Consider the following 15,201-nt stretch of genomic DNA (forward strand, 5'->3'; position numbering starts at 1 on the left):
CGCATCCAGCACCCAAACTTCCTCCTAGAGCCCGACCCCACACCCCCTCCCGCAACGAAACTCCCTCCAAGAGTCTGCCCCAGCCTGGTGAAAATGAGTGAGGGTCGGGGAGAGCGAGCAACGGAGGGAGGGGGGATGGAGTGAGCAGGGGGCGGGGCCTCGGAGAAGGGGTGGGACATGGGCATGATCTCAGGAAAGGGATGTGGCAGGGGAAAGGGCAAGGGTCTTTGGGTTTGCGCGATTAGACAGTTGGCAACCCTACCGGGCGGGCATGTGGAAGCCCTGGCCATGCCGGCAGCTCTCTGGGCACCAGCAACACAGCCATCAGCTTGCTGGGCACCAGCCAGCACAGGCGCAGCACCACCCAAATGTCAGGTGGACCGCGACGGCAGCTTGTGTGTGCGTGGGGGCCCATTGACTATTCTGCCCTGGGGCCCAGAATTGCTGTCGGCAGGCCTGTGGAGAAGGGAGCTGTCTTTTTTAAAGTCTGGTGCCACATTGTAGGGTCTAGTTCACTACAGATTCTAGTCCCCATCACACTTTTGGGGGCTGTATACATCATAATAAATTACTGGGATTATTTGTTTTCATAGCCACCCTGCAGGGTTGCTGTCAATTCCAGTCTGTCTCACTTTTCTATGTACCTCAACAGCCCTTATCGGTTTTGGAAAAGAAAGAGAATACCGTTTATTTGATAGGTTCCATTGCTAGTAGTGTGAATATATTCAACAGGGGGAGGGATAGCTCAGTGGTTTGAGCATTGGCCTGCTAAAGGGTTGTGAGTTCAATCCTTGAGGGGGCCATTTAGGGATCTGGGGCAAAAATCTGTCTGGGGATTGGTCCTGCTTTGAGCAGGGGGTTGGACTAGATGACCTCCTAAATTCCCTGCCAACCCTGATATTCTATGAACAGTATGTAAATAGGCCAAATTCAATGTGGGTTTATGCCTGCTGGGACTCTGTGATTAGTGGGCTTGCATAGGGTGTTAATTTTAAACTTAGCCCACTAGGACCAGTAACTAAGATAATGGTATGAGATCAATACTTATGATTTTGTGTTCTTATATATATAAGACATTGCTTAGAGGCCCCAGTTTAGTTGAAACTCCATTGTGCTTGGCACTGCATGTATGCATAACAAGAGACAGATTGTAAGCCCCTTCCCTGAAGAGCTAAGTAGACAAGACAAAGAGTGTGGAAAAGGAAATATTATTAGCCTCATTTTTCAGGTTGGAACTCAGGCTCAGAGATTTGCCCAAGATAACATAGGATGTCTTTGGTAGAGCCAAAAAATGAATCCCAATCTCCTGAGTCCCAGCCCAGTACCTTAAAGATCATCCTTCCTCTTCCTTGTAGTAAGGATTCTGAGAAACCAATAACCAGACAAGAAGTTTGGACAATGCAACCTCTTTGCTTCCATGTCAGCAAGGCCTCAAGAGGTTACAGACTCCTTGGATGCTGCTTTTGTCCAAACAGTATCTAAAAGCAATTGTTTCCTATCAGGAGCACCATTTCAGATTGGGGAGGCACAACTCCCGGCTTGTGAGGGGAGAGGAGCAAGCGACAGGGGGAGGGGTCGCTCCCAGCCTGTGGTACGAAACTCCGGGAGAGGCAGGGGGCTAGTGCCCCCTGCCCTCTCTAAATGGCACTGCTCCTTCCTACTCAGTAACTTTTGGAAGGTAATAATAATACTACTGACCGTATTAGAGAACCTACTTTTTGCTACTCAATAGTGACACAATAGTTCAGAAAGGCATGAGTTTTTGTTAAACCATTCTGTAATCTCCAGCATATTATACAGTGGCAATGATTAACGTTATATTAAGGTTGTATCTAAATTTTCAAGGTTAATGGAATTTATGCACTCAGATAAGAGATGTGAAGGTTACTTGATTTATGCCTGTTTAGTTTTTCCAGCCCATTACATTTAACAGAAGTAGATAGGGTAGAAAGGAAACCAGTGTGTTTTTATGTAAATTAGTTCATTTTAATTTCTAATAGAATACATTGTGGGACTCAGCTTTACACTGACACCACATTTTACTAATGCATTTTAATTCATATGGATATATATTTGCTTACATTAACTTTTTTGGTTACATTTGGATGCATTACATTGCAGCACTGGGCATTCCTAAAACCAACATGTATAATGCACAAATTTGTCTTTCACTGAAACTTAGTTTAATCCCTCAAGCTATATACCCTTGGCCCTCATCATCATAGCCTGATTGTTTTCCATGATAAAGTATGAAATAGTTGGACATATATAGTACTATGCATCCCAGGAACACATGTCTGCTGCTATTGCTCATGCCCTTCAGGTACGAAACTCTCAAAGGACCATATCCTGTGTTGATTTCTGTAAAGCTATGTCTGACTGACAATATTCTGTAATGTCCTGAGTGAACTTTATTGAATTAAGTTAAACCTTGTTGAAGTAGTTTTAATACCTTTGGGATCCATTGTATTTAAAATGCAGTTCTCTGTGTGTTATTGTGGAATTGCATGTGTATATCTTCTATAAGAGATTAATACAATCGCTGGAAGGTATTAGGAACTTCAAAGGGCTTTTTTTTTTTTTAACAATACCCATGAAGTGGATTTCCTAGGAAAGTGCCTGGGGGCAAGGGGAATGCAAATGACCCACCTCGAATCCACACTTTTGAAGCTAGGTCCTCTCTGGGGAAGAAAAACCCATTGTATACTAATTACCTGCTCCTGGAAACTCCAGATCAAAGACCCCTGAACTGTATAAAGGGTGGACAAAATGTGTTCTGACCATGTTTGTTCTGAACTGAAACTGTTATGAGATTGTCATCAGAAAGGAAACCCCTTGGGTGGGGCATTGAAGAGCTGCTCCTTCCAAAGCCCATGCTAGAGTTGGGTTAATCTCTGGCAAACTTATTAGCATGCATGCAGCTTCTTAATATGCTTTCTCTGTAATGGTTTTTAGTTTAAGAATAAAATAGGCCTGCCTAGAAAGAACTGTATGGGAACTTAAAACTGTAGACGATCACTCTGCTAACCATCTCTGAAGAGAAAGCAAGCAGGTATGCTTGGGCAGCCTGTCTCTGCTGGGAATAAGACAGTGAAGGCAGGGAACTGTCCAGCCTGGAAATACCGTAGTCCAGGGGTCGGCAACCTTTCAGAAGTGGTGTGCCAAGTCTTCATTTATTCACTCTAATTTAAGGTTTCGCGTGCCAGTAATACATGTTAACGTTTTTAGAAGGACTCTCTCTGTAAGTCATTATTATATAACTAAACTATTGTTGTATGTAAAGTAAATAAAGGTTTTAAAAACGTTTAAGAAGCTTCATTTAAAATTAAATTAAAATGCAGATCTTATCAGTTTAGTGTGATCTTTGCCTTTGCTTTTCCTTGCTGAGTTTTCCAATGTCTGGCACCTATTTGGATACTTTAAGATGCACACAGGCTTCTGACTGATCAGTTGTTAACCGACTCTGAAAGGGACAGAAAACAGATTTCATGTGTGAAAATGCCTGTTCACACAGGTATGTGGATCCAAATGCTGAAAGCATTGTAAACGCAATTTTCTTCAAACAGTTAAATTTTACTGGCAGGGACGTCCAGCAGATCAGAATAGAGGCCCCATGATCTCTCTCGGTAGCTTCAAGTGCACTCAGCAGATCTCCAAACTTTGATGCCCACAATTCTGAGCTTTTTAACTGAATGAGCTGCATTTCGAAATCTTCAACACCCATCCACTGAAATACAGACAAATCCAAGTCGCTTTCATTGAACTTTTCAGGTTTAATTAGAAAAGAAAGCTTTGGGCCAAATCGCTGGAAATCTTGAAATCTGTCAGAAAATTCTGATTCCAGTTCTTGCATGTACATTCCAATCTCATCGACACTGACATTGCAACATGTCGATAGCTCTTTTATGTGTTGGAAGTAGCGGAAAGTTGAAGTTCGAATACCCTGAGAAAAAACTGCTAGTTTTACAACAAATGTCTTCCAGGCTTCATAAAGATCCAGAACCGTTTGCCCTGCACCCTGGAGACAGAGGTTGAGTTCGTTTAGGTGAGTGGAGATGTCAGTTAGAAACATGAGCTTACACAGCCATTTGTCATCCAGTTCGGGGTAGTTTTGTCCTTTTTCCGACAAAAAGGCCTTGATTGCATCAAAACAGTTTACAAAGTGCACCAAAACCTTGCCACGACTTAGCCACCAAATATTGCTGTGAAGTGGAATGTCGTTATAAGCACTGTCCATCTCTTCTAGCAGTGCTTGAAACTGTCTGTGAGTCAAAGCAGATTGAGCAACAAGGAAATTCACAATTTGCACCACTATATTCATCACATTATTAAGCTCTGAATTAGAAATTTTAGCACACCGGTTTTCTTGATGGATGATACAGTGAAATTTGACTGTCGGGTGGCCAATTTGATCTTCAAGTAACTTTACAAATCCCTTCTGTTTTCCAACCATGGCAGGAGCACCATCTGTTGTGTCACAAAATATTTTTCTGATGTCAACTCCTCGTTCTTCAAAATGGTTTACAAAACTTTCCACTCTATCTTCTCCCTTTGTTGTGCCATGCAGGGATTTTAGGCAACAAAGTTCCTCTTGGATTTCACCGGAAGCAATATTTTGCAATAACTGCCAAACATGGAACGTCGTTTATATCCACGCTCTCATCAATTGCAACGCTAAACACTGCTGTGTCTTTTAATGCAGTTGTCTGCTTTTCGTTAAGGTTTTCTGCCATTTCGCTTTATGCGCCTCTCAACTGTTCTGGCAGAGACAGGCAGTTCTTTTATTCTAGATACGATCGTATCTTTATTTGGCAAATCATTGAACAAAACCTCAGAATTTCTGAGAAAAACTTTTTATATATTCCCCACCTGTAAACGGCTTTCCGTTTTTTGCAATGCACTGTGCAATCTTGTAACTTCCTTCCGTGGCTTGATTTTTACTTACACTTAAGCATTTAAAAACATTGCTTTGCTTCTCATATCTTGCTACTGCCTTTTTGATCGATTCAGTCTTGTCTGCTTCATCAAGAAAGGTTTTCTTGTGCTTCATTTGAAAATGTCGAACACTTGATGTGCGACAAATAACATTTTCACAACAGAAAGCACAAACAGCATAGTCGTTCTTTTGAATGAATCCAAATGTCTGTCCAAGAAGGCTGAAATGAACAGATATCTAACTTTGCTTTCTTAGGAGCTGACATTTTGTCAAATGTACCCCTCAAATCACAGTGGGGAAAAAAATCGTGACAGATGGGACACACGTCAAACGCAGTGCACTGTTCCACGTGGCATGATAGTGATGTAAGCAGCAAATCAGGACTTAAAAATATCCCGGTGGTGCCGGAACAATTTTTAAGGTGGGGGTGCTGAATTGCGCCCCCTCTTGCCCCTGTCTGCACCCCTCACTGCCCCAGGCTGGGGTCAGTGGGCCACAGCTGGGGGTGGCTGCAGAGCGCCAGGCCGAGGCCAGGAGCTGAGCCCCAGGCTGGCGTCCGGGACCCCAGGCCAGCAGCGGAGCCACCCGGACTGGTGGCTGGGACCCGGGGCCGGCGGACGGAACCCCGGCTGGCAGGGGGCCGGCAGACGGAACCCCAGGCCGGCAGCAGAGCCCCGAGGCTGGCGGCCAGGACCCGGGCAGTGTGAGTGCCACTGAAAATCAGCTCTCGTGCCGCCTTTGGCACGTGTGCCATAGGTTGCTGACCCCTGCCCTAGTCAGAACTCCACCCAAGAAAGGCAACAGCTGGAAGCCTGAGTGTGGGTGCCACTGCTGAACCACTGAACGGAAATACAGGTTCAGTTGCTCTGAACTGTGAAACTGCTTTACAAGTGACTTTTAATTAATGCTCAGTCATGCTAGTAATTTAACTCTTTTGGGGTTAAATCCTGCTAGCCTCAACTAAGTATTCCCATTGGCTTCATTGTGAGTGTGAGCTGTTGTACCTCACCCATTTATAGTGCCAACACAAACCTTAAAATGCTTCAGCTAATAAATAGACATTTTGAAGGCACTTTCTGTCCTGTGACAATTGAACTCCAGACCTTTCCAGTATGAACTCTGATTTTTACATCTTGGAATGCCCTGGGGAACTTTCTGTTCATCACGGTGACACAATCTCCAGCCAGTGATTTCACAGAATAGAATTATCCATGACATCTACAGCTTGTCTCCAGGACTCCAAGACTTAACAGGAGATAATATTCTAATGCAAAAGGTGAGAGAGAACGAAAACAACAAAAATACTATAACTTTTACTAGTATCTATGTTACAATATGCGATCACTTATCATGGAGGTGCAATTCCAGCCAACCACAATAACCATTCTCAGTCCACTCCTGACCCAGACTTCAGAAGTACAGAATGATTTGACTAGAAGCTCACTGTAACTGGCCAGTCCAGGCTGTGAAGGATATGGCACAGTTACCAAAGTCTACCTTTCACACTCCTGTCATGCCAGTGATGCTTAACGTCAGTGATGTTGCTGAGTGATTGTTGCCACCGGATTCTTACTTAAAGAAGTAGCATTAGCCATAATTTGCTACCTTGCAATTAGGACACCAGTGTGGCACTTTACAGTAGTCTCACCATCTAAATGGAACTTGAGTCATAAAAGTTTCTTAGAATAAAATATTTGTATTCTAAGTTCAACAACTAACATTTAAGAAATATTTACAACATGGAGACCTGGCAGTAGACTGCATTTTATTCATAAACTCTATGACAAACCCTATTGTTTCTATAGCACTTATGTAATTGTTTTCTTAGTCTTAATCCTAAATGTAATAACTTTTATCAGTTATAGCTAGATGCCTTTGTTCTCAAGCATTGTTGAATTGAAAGTTGGAATGTATTTTTATTTTGTTTAATTAATAAACACTTGATGTGAGTGTTGAAGAAATGGCATTTCTTTCTAATTATGTAATCATAAAATGTATTATAATGTACTACTAAAATGATCGAATCATGGAATACAATTGCAAAGTCTGTTGTTTCTCTTGGAAGCACAAAGGTAAGAGTAAAACAATGTATCCTATCCAGTTTAGTGGTGTGGATCTATACACTTTATTTATAGAATACCTCTTGTAGGATCACTTATATTGCTCTAAGCACAGTTATAAGTCAAAATGTGAAAGAGTAATTGCTTCTTTGGGTGAATTGTAGACTATGTACCAAGGGTTAAATTCCAGAAGTTAGCTAAGTAAAAACCCAACTTTCAGAATCTTTTATAAAAAACTTTTGTAAGCAAAAAATGATTCCGTCTTTACATAATTAGAAAGATTCTACATCTGGGGTGAAATCCTGGCCCCACTGAAGTGAATGGGAGTTTTGCCATTGACTTCAATGGCACCAGGATTTTACCCTAGGAGAAAAACTGTCTCTACAGGAAAGCAGGTTCTGCCTATCCTAAAGGTGATTAAGTTGACATGAATTAACTGCAAGTTTGAAAAAGTGCAGAAGACAGGAATAGAGAATGTAAAATAAAATCTAAAATATTTATTCAATCTCTTTATGGCAGGCCACATGAAATAGTTTACCCATAAATCAATGAACCATGTAGTAACTCTACCTTATTGTTCTAGGTACCTTGGAATAACAAGACCACTTACATATCCTGTGAGGCAGAATGGAAAATGTATGGCTAAAATGATCTTGTGTGTATGGCTCCTCTCTGCCTCTATCACCATACCACCGCTTTTTGGTTGGGCCCAAAATGTGAACGATGAAAAAGTTTGTTTAATCAGTCAAGACTTTGGTTACACAATTTACTCCACTGCAGTTGCATTTTATATCCCGATGTCAGTGATGCTTTTCATGTACTATCAGATTTACAAGGCTGCTAAGAGGAGTGCTGCTAAACACAAGTTTGCTGGTTTCCCACGGCCAGAAGAAAATGAAGGCATGGTTTCTGTGAATGGAGTTATAAAGCTACACAAGGAATCAGAAGAATGTACAAATTTTTCACGACTCCTTAAACATGATAGAAAAAACATTTCCATCTTCAAGAGAGAACAAAAAGCTGCCACTACCCTGGGAATTATTGTTGGGGCCTTTACTGTGTGCTGGTTGCCATTTTTCATCCTTTCAACTGCCAGACCCTTTATCTGTGGTACAGCATGCAGCTGCATCCCATTTTGGGTTGAAAGAACATTTCTATGGTTGGGTTATGCAAACTCTCTCATTAACCCCTTTATATATGCCTTCTTCAATCGGGACCTGAGGACAACCTATCGCAATCTACTACAATGCAGATATAGGAATATCAACCGGAAACTATCAGCTGCAGGGATGCACGAGGCTCTGAAGCTTGCAGAAAAGCCAGAATTTGTGCTGTAAGGTCACTTATCCCTTTTTACAATAATTCACTATTTTATATACATTTTCTTTTAACTCTGAAGAGAAAGCTAATCAGAGAAACTGCCCCGATGAAATCGTTAACTATCTGTAAGACACAGCTACTAAACTTAGTCCTAAGCTCCACAGTTTTTTGCTGTAGTAAGGACTGGGCCCTAGAGTATTTGGGATTTTAGCATAAACCAACCCTTTCCACTTTATACTATTATAAAAGGAAACAATGTAAAACAAAATTGGACTGGGGAAATTGTATCATTTGGGATTATTATTATTTATATGTTTCAGAGTGGTAGCCATGTTAGTCTGTATCAGCAAAAACAACGAGGAGTCCTTGTGGCACCTTAGAGACTAACAAATTTATTTGGGCATAAGCTTTCGTGGGCTAAAACCCATTTCATCAGATGCATGGAGTGGAACGTACAGTAGGGAGGTATAAATACACATTGGCCAAACCAGACAGTCTCTACACCAAAGAATAAATGGACACAAATCTGACATCAGGAATTATAACATTCAAAAACTAGTAGGAGAACACTTCAATCTCCCTGGTCACTCAATAACAGACTTAAAAGTGGCAATTCTTCAACAAAAAAACTTCAAAAACAGACTCCAATGAGAAATTGCAGAACTGGAATTAATTTGCAAACTGGACACCATCAAATTAGGCCTGAATAAAGTCTGGGAGTGGATAGGTCAAAACTAAATAAATTTGTTAGTCTCTAAGATGCCACAAGTACTCCTTGTTGTTTTTATAAAAACTAATTTCCCCTTGCTAAATACTCACACCGTCTTGTCAACTGTTTGAAATGGGCCACCTTGTTTACATTGGCCTCATTAGCACTACAAAAGTGATTTCCAATCCTTCTTGTCAACTGTTGAGAAGCCCACGTCCAACTTAATTGAATTGGCTTGTTAGCACTGACCCCCCACTTGGTAAGGCAACTCCCATCTTTTCATATGCTGTGTATTTATATCTCCCTACTGTATGTTCCACTCCATGCATATGATGAAGTGGGTTTTAGCCCACAAAAGCTTATGCCCAAATACATTTGTTAGTCTCTAAGGTGCCACAAGGACTCCTCGTTGTTTTTATTATTTATATGTAATAATTTTATTCACTTGATTACCTGTGAATGAACATTAGTGAAGGTTACTATCACTTTTGTATACCTTCCAATGAAACAGCATTTATCGCTGTGAAAAAATACACCTTGATTATATGAACGAGATCATCTGCTGGTATAATTTGGTGAAGCTTCAATGGTGCCATGTTGATTTATGCCAGCTGAGGATCTCGTCCCACATCTCTAACTTAACATATGAAACTGGTATATAACCTATTTTAAGACCAGGAAAAGGCAATCTGGCCCTTACCTGACCCTGCTTAATCTAACTCTTCTGATTTTATCAGCTGAGCCCACCTTCTCTAATTTACACTTAAACTTTCCCAGACTCAAATCTAGGGTTCTGTTGGCCTTGATATTCTTTGCTCAACAACAGTAGTGAATTGTCTGAGTTTATCGCAGTTTTCCACTTTCTAGAGCTCATCTGCTAGTTTGTGAACCACTCTTCTGTATCAAATATAAAACTCGATACCTAAGAAATCATCTTTTGGTCACTACTCATAGGATTACCTAATCTTTTTTCAAAATTATTAAGTTTTGTCAAAAATCTCTCTTTTTCAGTAGTGCATTCAACCTTGCCTAAAAACTTGGACATTTGCTCTATTTGTTGCCCTGCGCAGCAGCCTCTCTAAGGGCTTGATCCTGCTCTCATCGAAATCAATGGCAAAATTCCAACTGACTTGCATGGAGCAGGATCAAGCCTTTTATCAATAATATACTTTCTGTGGAATGATGCTCAGTACTGTGCATCAGGTAATACTCAACAAGTTACAGTTCAGTAATGGTCTCAGGGTGTCAGATCATTCATTTTGCTTTCTGTCCCTTGCTAACATACATGTAGTTTGCTCTATTTATTAGAGCTGTGCACTTAGGCTATAGATGTTCAGTTTTACCCAAGATAACTCCCAAATCCTTTCCTTATCATTGTGTTGGATGACTGTTCCATTTGGCGCCTATTTCTTATCTTGATCTCTTCTTCCAGGTTAACTATTTTAAAGTTGTCTACAGTGGTCACCTTTGCCATCTGCTGACCCAGTCACCTAACACTGGAGGATTCCCTTCTTCTTACTGATCTCTTTGTGTTCACATATGAATGAATATTAGAAACCACTTCACCAATTGGTGTTCCTACATTTTGCAAATTTTAAGCTTAAGAAAGGAAAACTTGGAGGTTTTGTAAAAGAAATCTCAGGAATAGCTAATATTGCATCATTGCCAATTAAACCCTTTCTATTATTTCACAGTTTTAATACTCCCAATTTTTTTTAGAAAAAGATAATTTCTGAGGAGAAAGCATACTCATTACAAAGTAGTCTTCATCACTATAAGTTAGCAATAAGGTCATCTCATACATTCTATTATCTTATAATGCCAAAATGTATTCTGGGCTAAATTCTGCTCTAACATTCACCACATTAAACTAACTTTAAATGAATTCAGTGGTGTTACTTGAGACATACACCAATGCAGAATTTGTCCCAGTCTTCTTGTATAGAGTTTGTAAAATCACTGGAAGTGCACAAGGTTGCAGGCAATAGCTGATGTTTACCAGATACATAGATGTGTACTAATATTCCCTCACTACCTTGCTCACATGCATGGCTGTGCACCCTGCTGGCAGGCTTCATGCACAGTTACATTTGAGCCATTCAAGAGACCTTTATTTGCCAGGAGGCATCTGCTTCCTGCTGGAAGAAGGGGCTTAAGGGCTCCCACTCCACCTGCTGTCTTCTGTCTGAAGTAAGGGTGTCCCAAGGCTCCCCATCCTCCCACGGAAAGAGTGAAAGTAGTGAATGATAGTGGTATATGTGTGAGTGAGAGAGAGATATGTCTTTACTGTGGTGATAAACATTAGTACAAAACTCTAAAACAGATTACATCTCTCTCTCAGACAGACAGACAGAAAGTTAAGGGAGGTTATACAGGATGGAGAGAGGAAAAGGGAAATGAAAGGGGGCAAGGAGCGTACAAGGAATGTAAGTTATAAGAGAAATATATGAGGAAAGACAGCTAGTAAATGGATGGGAAGGAAGATGAAAAAATATGTGAATGACAAATAAGATGAATAGAAAGGGAAGCAGCGTAGCCTGGGGGAGAAAATGGGGGTGGGAGAGATTGGACTCCTGGGTTTTAAATTTAAGCTCTAGTCGTTTTTGTTCCTCATACAGAAAAAAAAATTAGAGGCAACCTGGGCACCCCCATGAATCTGAGGGCAGAGACATGAACTGGTGCCTAATTTGCATCCCGGTGAAATGAATGGAGCTGCACGGGTGCTGAGAGCAGAATTTGGCCCAGAATGTACAAATGGTACTGGGGCTGGTGTTGCCATACATAAATTTTCATATCTAACATGAAATGAATTATTTTGACATCAGAGGTCACCCATCTGCCCAGACATATGTTTTAAGATTAACACAATTTAAGGCCAGTTTATTTTTAACTGGGGAGTGCCTAAAGCTAAGTACCTAAATCAATATACTGAAGTCAATGGGAGCTGCAGGTGTCTTTAGTATCCAGCTTTATGTCCCCACATCTGAGAATTACGGCTTAAGTTTATTCAGCAATCTGATCCTCAGGTGCGGGGATTCTTGCTGGATCTGGGAGGTGTTTAGAAAGCTCCTTGTTAATCAGAAAGGCTGAAAGACTTCTGAAATACCAAGTAAAAAGCTAATTTTGTTGGTGTTTTGGAATCTTTACAAAATATTTTTATATTTGATACTAAAGGTTCAATCTTGTCCTCTGGAGCACAGGGCAGCATAGGCTGGAGAAGAGAAAAGGACAGAAGGAGCCCTTTCACCCACGTAAGCACTCAGTCAGTATTTCTACAGAGAGGTGTGGCCACTTTATCAAGCAGGTCCATGCGTTCCATCTCAAAAGGGCTGAGGTCTGCCATTAGAAGTTGCATCTAGCCCTTGCTCCACAGCTGACTAGTATATATATTGCCACTGACAGCATATTTTAGCTGAACAAATGGTAGATGTACACATCTGCAACTTGGAAGAACAAAAGTGTAACCTACAATGGGGATGTTCCCACTAGGTAGGAAAGATTTTAAAATGTTCCTAATGTAAACACTCCCACTATAGGATATACTTGTCTCTTACCAATACCCATACTATTGAACCAGCTATGCTGCAACAGGAGTTATTTGGCTGGGGAAGTTCCAAACAGCATCCGTTTACTCCTTGTGGCACCAAGATCAAATATTTCTTCTTAGAAAGCTCATTCGCTTCCCTGTATTTCCTGGAATATTCTCTTTCCCACATTTATATTCACACTCCTAGGGCTCCAGAATTCCTTCCTAGTTAAAATTATATAATCTCTGGCTGTAAGGAAAAGTGGGCCAAATTCTGCCCACTTTTACACCAGAGGTATCTGGTGTAACAGAGCAGAATGTGGGCCATGGTTTTGGAATTTGGCTGAAACAAAGATATGCTTTCATTCTCCTGAGAATGCTCTCTCACTATCTTTACTGCTTTTAACTAACTAGCTTTGTGAAAAAGCCAAAGATGTCTAGTAAATCACAAGGTTCCAAAAATCCCAGAGGAAATGATATCCTTAATTAACAACTTAGATATCTCTTCAGTGCCTGTTGAGGCAACATATTAGTGTACTTTCTGTTTAGTTAACACTAAAGTTGTGTAAGTAATGGGAATCATTATCCACAAATATTTACTTAAATTTGAAAGTGAAAGTGCTTTGTTTGTAAACCACTCTTGTGTTTACTTTCCATGTGCATTCCAGCAAATGAGTTTTACTTGCAAGAATGTGTGCAGGAACTACATTTTAAGCTCAAAAGCTGGAGTATGTAGATAGTTGATATGGAATTCTGTTTGAGGTTCAGGTTTTCCAGGTCCCATTACCAAAGCCCAGGTACATAGACAATTCATGTATTATTGTATCCAGCAACAAATTCTGAATTGCTTGCTCCCAGAACTGTTCAGTCTCCTTCATTCTCCATGGCTTCTGCCTAATGGACAGGGGCTTGTGCATCCTGATTTGGAAAGCAGGGGAGTCACTCTAGGTTGAATCTCTATGATTAGGGTTGATCTGTGCAGGATCTCTATGGTTAGACTTTCTCAGGACTCACAGGGTATGTCTACACTGCAATATAAGCCCAGGGTTCAAACTCTGTCTCAAGCCTAACCCCCCTTCCATCCACACACAAATTGTGCTAGCTCTGGCTCTGGCCCAGGATCCCATGGGGTGGAGGGTCCGAGCCTCAGTCAAGCCAGGTACCAGGGATCAAACCCTATGGCTTTGCTCTTTGGATGCAGCCCCACTGGACTCGTGCTCTGGGAGTCTCCACAAGTGCCCTACACTTGGGCCGTCAAGTTTTCCCACACTGCACCGCAAACAGGGCTACAGCAGCCACATTTTGGGAGGGTGCTAGGAAGTCTGGGATATGGCTGGTTGGAGTCGGGCCCACATAATGCAGTGTAGACACTGGAAACTCAGGGTGGGACCCAGGATTCAACAATTCCTAAGCTAGGGTTACAAATGTGCATAGACACTCAAGCCCTAGGTTTACAAACCCAGACTCTGCTAACTCAAGTTCTACTAACCCTGGGCTTACATTGCGGTGTAGCTCTATCCCCAGAAACCCAACCAGACATTGAGCCTAAGGCACAGTCCCTCATGGCCAAAAACTTGGAACAACAACTAGAGTGCTCTAGCAATAACTAGGGATCATTAAGTAGCCAGGACCACCCCCACCTGAGCCAGGGCCAACTGGGAAGCACCAAGATCCCACTCGTTTCAATTTCCTCCCACCTCCAGCAGCCCACCGGAACCTGGGTTTGGTGAGTGTCAGAGCACAATATAAGACCTATTTGTTTAACCACTCTTCTGATTAACTGATGGATTCAATTAATAGCAGAAAGTGGAGATCTGTTGTTGAGCCTTTGAAATGAAAGAATTATAATTTGGTTTTTTTTCCAAGTTATTTTTAACAGTTTAAAGCCAGGATCAATCTATCATTTTATAGTCATTTGATCAAAATAAAAATAATTTCTCATTTTCTCTTCCTATCCAGATATTATTTTATTATCCAATACCACACAGAGCCATAGATGTGCCAAATAATCTGAAATAAATGTACTGCAGACAGTTATTGAGTTAAGGGTGTCTATGAGTAAATCTATACTGCAAAGTTTTATTTTTTTGCTCCCTTTTCATGTTCTAGCTTTGTGGTGTATAACAAGCATCCAGTATATATAAAAGAACATTGTACTATTTTTACTATTCAACATAGCATCGCTAGAGCACTGTTGAGGTAAATTTAGGGATGTTCAACTAAGACTCTAAAATGCAGGACACAGAATACCAAGGAATCTTGAAAATGATGCCAATTATTTTGTGCATAGCTACCACCTTAACTTTCTATTTGATTTTTCTTGTCTTTCAGGAAAAACTGCTCAAGAGATAAACTTCTCTCAGGGAAAGCAAAGAAAAAAATTATCAGCAGATCCTGTTCATAGCTCACCGTAGATCTTAGGTTCTTTTCTTGTTCTTTAAAAAGAAAATCTCTCTTTGTCTATTGGTTTTTGTACAAGAAGTACATGCTAATAGTATCTTTATTGCTGTTATCTTGATTTTTTTCTCTAAATAGTCATTGCCACACATGAGTTTGGTACATTTTTTGTCCTCTCATGTATTGAAAATGTATTGAAATTTGTTTATAATTTTTTTCAATGTTCATTTTCTATATATCTTAATAATGGTAG

The 15,201-nt window shown here is 40.8% G+C and overlaps 1 protein-coding gene across 1 annotated transcript in view; it reads left to right on the forward strand.

Moving 5' to 3' along the window:
- The window catches only part of HTR7 (5-hydroxytryptamine receptor 7), a 47,173-nt gene extending 32,218 nt beyond the window's left edge, over positions 1 to 14,955 (forward strand). The window contains exons 2-3 of the mRNA XM_065408556.1: positions 7,580 to 8,329; positions 14,883 to 14,955. Of these exons, the coding sequence (XP_065264628.1) occupies positions 7,580 to 8,329; positions 14,883 to 14,955 (823 nt within the window). The remainder of the gene's footprint in view (positions 1 to 7,579; positions 8,330 to 14,882) is intronic.
- The last annotated feature ends 246 nt before the right edge of the window (positions 14,956 to 15,201 follow it).

Source organism: Emys orbicularis, chromosome 7, assembly GCF_028017835.1.
Source record: "Emys orbicularis isolate rEmyOrb1 chromosome 7, rEmyOrb1.hap1, whole genome shotgun sequence".
NCBI lineage: Eukaryota > Metazoa > Chordata > Testudines > Emydidae > Emys > Emys orbicularis.